The sequence below is a fragment of the Maylandia zebra genome, linkage group LG7 (genome assembly GCF_041146795.1).
Source record: "Maylandia zebra isolate NMK-2024a linkage group LG7, Mzebra_GT3a, whole genome shotgun sequence".
Taxonomy (NCBI): Eukaryota; Metazoa; Chordata; class Actinopteri; order Cichliformes; family Cichlidae; genus Maylandia; species Maylandia zebra.
Window position 1 is genome coordinate 32,217,999 of NC_135173.1, and position 11,294 is coordinate 32,229,292.

Genomic DNA, 11,294 nt, shown 5'->3' on the forward strand with positions numbered 1-11,294 from the left:
GAGCCGGCAGGTCCTGTCATTATGCCAAGTTTGGAATCATCATGTTTTTCAGAATCTAAGGCTCGATTCTCCCTGACCGATGTTTTTCTGGAGCATCAGAGCATGTCTGAGCTCGCTGCTGTGAGTCACATTTACGAGAACATAATGCTCCATTTCCTGTGGTGGGGTCCACATGGATTTCACAATCAAATGGATTTCCATATTGTATATGTGAAGGGAGGGAGGCTACAGGGAGTAACCTGACACCAACACTGTGACTCTTCCCTGTTCGAGTCTTTGTTCTCGGATTCTTCAAATAAAACCCAAACTTCCCCGTGAACATGCTTTTGTTTCTATGAAAGAAGCCTCAGGAATCTGCTTTTCAACCACTCTGACGAGCTGATGTTTATCACCGCAACTACCCGGCTGAATTCTTGAAGGTTTTTTCTATCTAAATAAACAAACAGCTCTAAACGAGGATTATCAGGATTATTATTATCATGATCACGTGGTTGTTATTGCTCTCACTCTTCAGAGAAAGCACACAAGATGGACAAGAAGACGGTGAGTATGTCATCCTCTAACCTCTGTGACAATCTGTAGGTACAGAAAGTATCTGATATTTTTAGTAAAGAAGTCTCCATTTTCAGCAAAGGCTGTAATTGTGTATACAGGATATTTTTTTATGTGCAGATTCTTACTGGTCATAAAACAAACAAATACAGTGCGTGTCAGCAAGATAAAGTTACAGCATGCGAGGGTGGAGGTGTGGTCATAGGTGGCCCAAGAACTCATTTTTGTGGATGTGAAAGAATATGTGCATAATTTCTTTTTAAACATTTTGTGTGTGTAGAAATAGTTTTTTTCTTAATTCCTATTCTGAATCAAATTGATAATTCAAATTTGTTTCACATAAATGTTCAAAGTTTGCAATTTTTCAGAACCAAGGTCATTGTAACTGGCAGACTGGTGCAGACAAGTCTGCAAGCTATCTTCTTTACCTTCACTAATTTGTGTGGATTTCTTGTTCCTGTCTGTCAGTTTTTGAGCATTTTAAATGCAAATATCTGACAAATAATATCACTTCCTGTGTGGTTAATTCTCTTGACAGAACCCCAAAAACTCTGTTTCAGCTTTGTAGAGAAAAATATTATTGTATTATTAAGAAATATATAGCAGACATCCATGTGTGGACACATATGTTCAATGACTTGATGAAGTGGTTTGAAAAAAGACTTTACAAACCAGCAGCGCATCGTCTTTGCCCTTAAATCACACATCAGTTAGCTGTACAACATCACATGACTGCACAGTGGCTTTTCTTTTTCATCTTGCTTTTTTTTTAAAAACATAATCGGTACAGAAAATCACCTGTTATTCCCCGAAACTAAAGTGTTCCCTTGCTATTCCTCATCAGTCAAGTCTAAAAATAGAGCAGAGCTTTCAAATGTCTGCTTAGTAAGTTGTTTTTATATTTACTCTCAGCTCCTCCCAAAAAATGATACAGGCAGCACGATTTAACCACTGATTTTGGACTCTGCATTTTTAAGCCTCAGTGTTTTAGTGTCCTAGTCACCCCATCTGGCAGACATAATGGACGTGCCTATAATACTATACTTGTTCATGACACTGTTTGTGTCTGCTAGATACCAGAGGCCATTAACAAAATATCAGTATGAGTCTGTGTGCTCACTGACAGCCTAACTATGTCTTTTTTATCTCAAGAATTGCTCAGTGTTCCACTTTAACCATAAAATGTCCTGTGGTCACTTCCTTTAGGTGTTTTGCGTTGTGGACCTCAGAATGTGACTCTTGACTACGACAGTTTCCTGTTAAAGTGGGAAGATGACCCTTCTTGCTCTGTGATACGAGATGGGCTCGTGTACGAGCTGCAGCTTCTCATTGCAGACAAACCTGAACACAATGTAAGAGATTATTATGGGTAACTATAATCCTCACTTCTGTAGCCTCCAAACAAAAAGCTGTTCCTCTAATGTGTTTATGATAATGTTGTAGGGTGAAGTTGTTGTGGCACCTGCACAGATAGGATCTACTCATTCCTGGAAATGGACTTCCCATTTACCATCGCAGTGTGCTCGCCATTCAGTCCGGCTCAGGTCCCAATACAACAACCAATCAAGCCCATGGATGCAGAAGACGCTACCTGGTTAATATTAAGTTCAAATCATTTGATCTTTTTTGATTCTTAAACACTTTACAGTCTCGTTTATTCTTATCACTGTGCTTCTTCAGACCAGGGTGAAATACTGGTTCTCCCAAGAGACCAAATATTGGAGGTGGGCAGCACAGCCACATTCTGCTGCATGGTGCCAGACGGGGAAAGTATTAAAACAATGTTTCTACTCAACTATAAAGGCACTAATGTAACAACTACAAAGATCAGTGAACATGTGCACTCCCTGACTGTTCACCTGGACCAACAATCAGAAAATTGGAGGGATGTAATATGTGAAACAAACAAAGGAGACATCAGCGGAGCCAGTTTTCATGCTGGATGTAAGTATGACACAAAGTACTGAGAAAAAGGAATTACTGTACACACAACACAGGCCAGGGAGCTTTTGATAGCATTTTGTCTTAATGAAAAAAACCATCACTTAAAAACTGTATTTTGTACTTACTCTTTTTTTTTTGTCTATTGTTAACATTTGTTTGATGATTTGAAACATTTAAATTTGGCACAATGAGGCCAAATACTTTTTCACTGCACTGTAGCATTTGAGGGCGGTTTGTGGTTTTGTCAAATGTACCTTGTAATTAAATGCTGGTTCTTCTTTTTTGTTTTCTTGACATTTCCCTTAAATTTAGACCCCCCTAGTGACAGTAGTCTTCAGTGTGAAACCCAGGATCTGGAATCCATCGATTGTTTTTGGAATATAACAAGGAAAATAGAGGATGTTGAAGAAGTGAGAAGAAAATACCTGCTCCAGGAAAGGTAAAAGGAAATACACAACACCTCTGTTGTAACAATGAGCTCCAGTATGGGACTAAAGAAAGGCTAGTCAGAATAAGTAAATAAAATGTAATCTGACTACTGATTTCAGAAAAATATTATACAGTCACTCCCTGCTTTACATATAAATGTCTTTGTTGTACTAGATTTCATTTCATTTTCTCTTTCTGAATAATTGATGAAGCAACCTCTGTTGGATTAGTGAGGTAGACGGGAATATGTGAATGGCCGCAGTTGGGACCACTGAAAATCTCTTATGTTTATATGTTTGTTATATACAGTCCAAAATGCACAAACATCGGTTAGTTTGTCTTTTTCTTTTTCTCTCACTATGAAAGCTAATGGGCTAAATGGATACCACACTCAGGCACAGTAGTATCGAGTACTGCATCATACTTTGTGGTAAACAGAGAAGCCAACAGAAGCCTTTGTGGTAAAGATTTAAGCTACTTATGCTTTTGCACTACAGCATTGGGAAAATGCTCACAAAATCTGCCGGTGGAGGCTGGTGAGAGAAAGGGCCTTTATTTGCTTCCATAAAACATTAGCAGTCCTGCTGGGTTCTTCGATTTTTTGTTGTTGTTAATATTTAAGCAGTGTATATTTTTACATTTTAGCCCATGCAACATTGGACCAATGCATCAATTGGGTAAATGCTCGCAAAAAGTGGAGCTGGATGCTGCTGAGAGGAACTGGACCTTAACAGTCACTAATCCTCTGGGAAAGCTCGAGCTCCATGACAGGGTGGACCTGACCAAAAGAGGTAAAACTTTGGAAAAAACGAGGGGAAAAAGGCTATTCTTAATCTTTAAGATCAGCTGATTGTTGTGATCTCTTGTTTTAGTGCACATGGTTGCTCCAGACAAAGTGGCAGCTTCAACTGTGAACCCCAGAAACATCAGTCTGAAATGGAGCTGGACTGTGAAGAAGTACAGTAATCTCAACATCACATGCCAAGTACATGTCAGTGATGGAAACTCTAATACCAAAGTGAGTAGATTAAAAAGGAGGCTAAGGTATTGGCTTTTCAAAGTAAAAGTCTTCACTGAAGTCAGCTAACATAATTTTTGTCCTTGTAGACTGAAAACATTGGAGTTGGCCTCACAGCTGCAGTCATCAAGGACTTGATACCACACTGGGACTATGACGTGAGGGTCCGATGTGGAACATCACAGCATTTCTGGAAATGGGGTGACTGGAGCAATAGTGTCAAAATCCGCACGAAGGGTGATGGTAAGTTGTTTTTGTTTTTTGTTTTTTTTAAGAGAAAAGACTTTAAAAAGTTTGTGAATGTAACAGATGTCGTTTGTCTGGTTGCACCACAGTTCCAGATGCTCTTGACGTGTGGATGAAGGTGAAGGCAGACCAGGCTGTAATCTCCTGGAAGGTGAGTCCAAGTTGGCTTTTACAAGGCTTTTATGAGGCCTCTTGGTAAGGTCTAAATCTGGAAACTGACTTACTTTTGGAGACAGCCTCAAGTGGTCTTTAGAAAAACTAGAGCTTTTGGTACTTGCATGTTGGATTCATTTTTTTCCTCACAACTTGATGCAATAAAAAATATCTTTATTAAATCTATTTGACAAAATATCAGTGCAACATCTTATACAGTCAGAAAGTGATGTTTCAGAGGACACAGTTACCATTTCAGGTCTTGATGTTACGTCTCCACAGGTGCCACTGACCAATCAGAGCCATGGAGAAATCTTTGACTACAAAGTGTCCTGGGCAAAGACCAAAGACAAAAATCAGTCAAACCAAACCAACGTGTCCAGAAGCAATCACAGCCTTACACTCACGCTGGACCCCAGTGAGGAGTACATGGTCACTGTCACGGCTAGAAACATAAACGGCAGCTCATCACCATCGACCATCATCATCCCCCGCAGCAATCTAGGTATGAAGCTAACAGAGCACCACACATTACAGATAAGCTCACTTTGATTTCCATTTGAGGAAGAGGTTTGATTTTATCTAATCTGTGCAGAAGGCTGTAAGCAAAAGGTTTTCCAAACTAATGCAGAAAAGGAATAGCAGTTTTCATGATCACATGATTGAGATTATATCTATTATAAGTATACAAATTTGTAATTGTTGTGTTTATATTCTATATATCCAAGTCATGATGAGTATGTACATTTTTGCACATTTTATTGGCCTGCAAAGGGAAGCTAAATGCCTTAAAAGTGCATGAAACTGCTTTTAAAACCCATGAAAAATTCTCAAGGTTTAACTATATATACTGATTTAACCTCTTCCTTTTTTAAGTGGAGTATGTTGTAAAATCTAATTTTAAAGAGTCTTTTTCAGATACATCCGAGGTGAAGACCTCCTGGATCAGTGGCAGCAATGGTAGCTTCTTCCTGTCCTGGCCTGATAGTCCTAACGCCAGCTGTGGCTACATAGTGGACTGGTGTCCAGTCTTCGGTAATTGCACCTTCGAGTGGATGAAAGTGCCTCCCAACAGAACTCATACCACAGTTTTTTCAAGTACGTCCTCATCTTTGCCTACAAAACTGTTGCAGATCATATTTGCATCTGTTTCAGCACAGCTCCTTTTGTTGTTCCAGAGAACTTTGAAGATGGTCGGAGATACCTGCTGTCCATATACGCCTGCACTGAGGGAGCTGCGGTGCTACTACAGAGAAGAAAGGGCTACATCAGAGAGACCAGTAAGACTGATTCAGTGATTTCTCACAAAATGCGATGGTTCAATCAGCAGTGTATTTTATGCATGTCACATCTTTCCAGAAATAGGAGTCGAGCTGTTTAAACTCAAATACAAACAGGAAGACTCGGCTGTTGAGGTATCCTGGGAGCCCATACCTCTGGAAAAGCAGACTGCTTCCATCCATGGATATATTCTCTACTACCAGGACAAGAGCGGGAACGTTTTTAACGTGAGCACAGGTACAGTATGAAGGCATACTCACTCAGGCCAGCTAAGATTTCAGTCTGGACATTAAGTATAGGATCAGCTTCCTGTTTACATCCTGCCATACGATGAGCTTTCTCTCCACCTACGAGGATCCTCAGCATGAACATTCTTCCCAGCATCTGTTTAACTGTCAGCAGTGCCTCAAAATGTGTTTGAGTTTGGGAAATGAAAGCGTATTTGGATGGAACATAGACTTATATAATGCCCGCTTGTGGTGCAAGTTTAACAGAAACCAAGTCCCCCTTTTTAGTGGTGTCAGTCTGTCGATTTAAGCAAAGTATGACTGCAATTGGATAAATTAACTAAGAATTATAACAGTTTAACTTGGTTGCAGAAAAGATCAGATTGGGGGGGAAGTGTCTGACACAAAAACGTTTTAATAATTATGTTCTTAGCCAAATCCATTTGTTCTTTATTGCACACTTAACTGCAATATTTTGCTGAGTTTGTTTATAAATGTATTGCTGGCACTAGTAGGACAGCACACTTAAAGCCTTTACACACTGGACGCGCAAAGGTTGTGCAAATATTTTGTGTGTTAGAAATATTTTTCAGGTTTTGTTAATACAGTTGTTCACACCAACAATGTAATTTTGCTCAATGAAGTTATGGCTTTTCTTTTTTTGAACCATGAACCATTTTTCTGATTCTATGGATGCAAAGACACAGATCTGACCAATTAGACCACTGCATTTAGTGCGCTGTAGCTCAAAACAAATATCACACTGTGATCCTTAAGTATGTTCAAATGCGGCTGTGATACAACCTCCTGGTTTAAACCAGAATCTTTTCTTCTTTTTCTGGTTCAAAGTTTTAGGACCAGCTGTCATCACTTCATGTTTTGATTGAAGTGTGATTTTTTTTTTTTTTTTTAAGGACATATTTTTCAGAAAAACACAAAGCTTTCTGTGTGTATGTACACAATACGAATTCCCATCTGAAATATTTAGAATTTTGTGCCGTTTTCTTGCAAAGCACTTGTTGGGTAATGACCTTTAATCACACTATTAAGTTTCTCTACTGATAACAAAGTCCTGGTTTTGTTTCTCCACACACAAAGATTAGCTTGTAACTGAGATAAATAAAGTAAGTCTCCAGTGTTGCCCGATGATCGTAAACATGTATCTATGTTGTAATAATGGCGGTCACTCTGTGTTGATTTAGATGATCCTGAAGCCACCAGCCTCACTGCAAAGAACCTGAACATCAGTATGTACACCTTCACGGTGACAGCATCAACAGCATTTGGACTTTGTGGTAATTCATCCATCAATGTCACCTTGAATCCCCCGGGTAGGTTAATTATTTCCCCATATGGACTATTTTCTTTAGTAAGACTGTCAACATTTGTCATTTTCTTTGATTTACTCGATGCGGTTCATTGTTTTCACCAGCTGATCAACTGATAATGCTGATCTTGATATCCCTGGGAGCAGTTTTTCTTATTCTGTCTGTCAGCACAATTATCTGCTACAGACAATGGGCATGGTAAGCAATGCATATACATTTTCTGTGAAATATTGTCCACTTTTGCTTCCAATCATTGTCCGACATTTATTTTAATGCATTTTCTCCCAACAGCATCAAGCACAAAGTCTATCCTCCAATCCCAAAACCAGTGCTGACTGAAAAGTGGCTGGCATCACCGGTAAGTTTTTTTTTTTTTTGTGTTCCTAAATCTAACCAATTCGTTTCTGGTGCCAAACTTAAGTTCAACTTAACTCTCAGATATATTTCAGATGTAGAGTTGGGCGCATTAACAGGGTATTCAAATGTTTGCACACTGACTCACTTTTTGCTGATTCACTTTTAGAGCCATTTGAAGTGTTTTGGACATTATAGCATTAGCTAGCTAATGCTAAATCTCTCCACTACACATTTGTACTACTCTGTTATTTATTGGTTTCCTTGTATAGTGCATCATCATAATCGATATGGATCCAGATGTCTTTCCTGTGAATGTGATGTCATTTTCTCTATTTTTCAGGATGAACATACAGTTCGTCATCTTCCCTTTGATCAGAGTTACTACAGTGAGGTCTTGGATGTTCCTGAACTACATGATAAATTCAGACCACCACAGCCTGTTGTTGGCCAGGACTACATGCCTTTTACCTTCTCTCAGACTCCCAAAGGTTACTACAATAAGCCTCTGAAGAAACTCCAGCCATGCCTTACTTTACCCACTACAGGCCTCACATCTCAGCCAGGCTTGCCATCTTTTCCAATTAATGATGTGTTTCCTAACCCTTCATATAACCTGATAGTACAGGACCAGGAGTCACAATCACATCCCGAGATCCAGGAGGGGATGCCTATAATTGATAGTGAATGCCAGCCACAGAGTCCTGAAGAGACCTTTACCACAACTGAGTTAGAGGAGGAACCAGACAGTCCCATTTCCTGTGCGTCCACATACATTTTGTTACCACAGAAAACTTCCAAATAGCGGCTGCATGTGTGAACACGTTTAAGCCTTGCACACGTACTTGAAGAGACCTTAACTACTGCATGGAACACAAGCTGCCCTCATCCACACAGTGACCCGCTAGATATTCAAAGGAGCTCTACTGTTTTCATGTTTTGCTTCAATTAAAAGCATGCAATACATTTTAGTTCAGTTCTGTACATTGGTGGTGTTGTGGTGCTAGTTAGCACTGTCACCTTGTTGCAGGAAGGTTGTGCGTTCAAATCACCTGTCAACCATTTCTCACGAGAGGAAAATATGTGATTCCTTACTGGTTACAGCTGTGTCACTTTGGCCAGCGGTCAGTTGTGGATTTAAAGAGACGACAGCAGGCTCGAATAAAACGTAACACCAACACACTAACCAACACCTACAACTGCAGCTGGCTTCCTTTTATACTCGCTTCACGTGAGACCACCCAGATCTGGGGTAAGAAACAAATGAAGAAAATACACATCCACATTCAATTCAATTTTATTTATATAGCACCAAATCACAACAAAAGTCGAATCCAGTCTGGAAGCTGGTTCCACAGAAGAGGGGCCTGCAAACTGAAGGCTCTGCCTCCCATTCTACTTTTAAATACTCTAGGAACAACAAGTAGGCCTGCAGTGCGAGAGCGAAGTGCTCTAATAGGGTGATATGGTACTACAAGGTCATTAAGATAAGATGAGGCCTGATTATTTAAGACCTTGTATGTGAGAAGCAGGATTTGTAATTCAATTCTCGATTTAACAGGAAGCCAATGAAGGGAAGCCAATACAGGAGAAATATGCTCTCTCTTTCTAGTCCCTGTCAGCACTCTTGCTGCAGCATTTTGGATTAGCTGAAGGCTTTTCAGCAAGTTTTTAGGACATCCTGATAATAATGAATTACAGTCGTCCAGCCTGGAAGTAATAAATGCATGAACTAGTTTTTCAGCGTCACTAAGAGACAGGATATTTCTAATTTTAGAGATGTTGCGTAAATGGAAGAAAGCAGTCTTACATATTTGTTTAATATATGCGTCGAAGGACATACACAAATATCAAACCAAAATATAATACAAAGAAGACATATTTACACATATACAAACTCCAATAACAGCTTGAACAACATTTGTGCTTTATTCAGTGATGTATATTGGAAACACCCTAACCTAAACTCCCCACATTGAGACATTGGTTTACCCCAGAGGAAGCAACTAGGAAAAGTTGAGGACTGCTAACACACATCAACCCCCTAAATAGCAATCACTCACACACTGATAAAAATACAGGTAATGGAATCCCTGTTCTGCATTACAGGCTGGTTGGAGTGACTAATGGAGGTTACTAGGGTGAAATTGGTCACGATAAGCTATACAGTGCTGCATCGAAAATCTTGCAATTGCAGGTTGCCAGCAGTTTGCATGGAAGATACTGGCTTGCCTGCAGACACTCAATAACTACCCTCTGAGCTCGAGTTACACTGTGAGAAGTGTGACGCTAAAAACTGGCTTTACAGAAACCTGTCAGTGAATACGCATTTCTCCCTGTCATCCAGAGATTTCCATGAGGTCCCCACTTGGCCTCTAGAACAGTCTAAAATTTGCTTTTTGTTCATTTTGTTTGTTGGACAATTAAAAGCCAACGGTGTAAATAAAGAAAATGTATCTAGAAATTCCACTCAGACATTTGAGAAAAGCCTTTCTAAAGCCTGATTTATTTTCATGTGAATCCTGTGAATTCTGTACAAATGTCAGCTGTTTGCATTTTCAATTTAGTGCTGTTGTCTGAATCAGACTGCCATCATCACAGAAACTGAGCTGATCATGTTGGAGCGAAGAGAAAATGAACAATAGAGGATCTCAGAACTGACAAACTGATTTATGTGTATTTTATGTATTTATGAGTGCCCTACCTTATTGAAAAAATGTGAATAGTTCCATGTAGCTTTGAGAGGTCTTTGCTGTTGATTTGTTTATAAGAACCAAGAAATTACGATTGATTCAATGCTGTAAACCAATAAAACAAGAAGCTTCAAGTGTTTTAATGTCATTTGATTTTGCCTGGTTACCTTCAAAGAGTTTTGGTTTAGAGAGAAACATTACGGCACCATGATGATCTGCTGTGGTGATGTTTGCATGAATAGTGAACACTAGATGGAGCCAGCACTGCAGTACTGATGATAATGAGCTGTCACACATTACATGTCTGGGGTGCAAAGTATACGAGTGCATTTACACAGCAGTTGTACTTTGGTGTATTTCTGCAGTTCCTCTACTCCTCCTGCATTTCCTGATTGACTTTTATTTCAGTAGATTTATCATCAGGAGCTGCAAGCACAAACTACTCTAACTACAACTGAGTAGTTGAGGCACCTTTTCACATTTCGATGACTCATTAGCTGATCTCAGAGTGCAAATCTTAAATAACAAGGCAAAAAAGAAAAACAACCTAAAGTCAAAATTTAATTGGCTATACTTGATGTGCATCATAAAAAGAAAAACTTGTTTCTACCCTTCCTGAAATTACACATATTAGTGTCTCCACAAAACCCACATAGGTGGTAAAAGATGTACAACCTAAACAAGCAGAAAACCACCACTGAAGTGCCAACAGCTCCTACAGTGCTCACTCGAGAGTGGCCCCAAAAATGAGTCTGGACTTTAAGAGATCGTCCCAATTTTAAACAAATCCCTTTCAAAACTACTAGCTGTAGTCTATCATGATCACTAATGAGAACTTAATAGACCTTGGTCTTGCCATGTAAAAAGGCATTGTATACCCTTCAGTACCACAAGAGGGAGCTGTCAGCAGAATGTTTGTTTTTCATATTATTATACATGACCATTCAAGGTAAATTTAATAAAATGTGTCTGTTGGTACAAATTTTCTACTCACGTCAGTGAATGTGCAGTTTCTGACTGGAATTTTGGTGGTTTTCAGCACACAGACTTTTTGTTCTTTTTTCTTAAA

General features: G+C 39.4%; 1 protein-coding gene across 1 annotated transcript; it reads left to right on the top strand.

The window, feature by feature from the left end:
- Positions 1-220: 220 nt before the first annotated feature.
- Positions 221-10,359, top strand: LOC101476172 (leukemia inhibitory factor receptor). Its single transcript, XM_014412358.3, has 17 exons — positions 221-543; positions 1,759-1,904; positions 1,996-2,146; positions 2,233-2,496; positions 2,809-2,935; positions 3,571-3,716; positions 3,798-3,943; positions 4,033-4,186; positions 4,279-4,340; positions 4,625-4,847; positions 5,261-5,440; positions 5,521-5,622; positions 5,702-5,860; positions 7,053-7,181; positions 7,283-7,376; positions 7,470-7,536; positions 7,876-10,359. The coding sequence occupies exons 1-17, from the start codon at positions 480-482 to the stop codon at positions 8,335-8,337; spliced, it is 2,676 nt and encodes an 891-aa protein (XP_014267844.1). The 5' UTR covers positions 221-479; the 3' UTR covers positions 8,338-10,359.
- The last annotated feature ends 935 nt before the right edge of the window (positions 10,360-11,294 follow it).

What these genes read in the sequence shown, in the direction of transcription:
- LOC101476172 (XM_014412358.3), top strand. Translation starts at nt 480, where the DNA reads ATGATCACGTGGTTGTTATTGCTCTCACTCTTCAGAGAAAGCACACAA. An exon ending in CAGACAAACCTGAACACAAT is followed by an intron (nt 1,905 to 1,995) that starts GTAAGAGATTAT and finishes ATAATGTTGTAG; the next exon opens with GGTGAAGTTGTTGTGGCACC. An exon ending in GGTGGACCTGACCAAAAGAG is followed by an intron (nt 3,717 to 3,797) that starts GTAAAACTTTGG and finishes CTCTTGTTTTAG; the next exon opens with TGCACATGGTTGCTCCAGAC.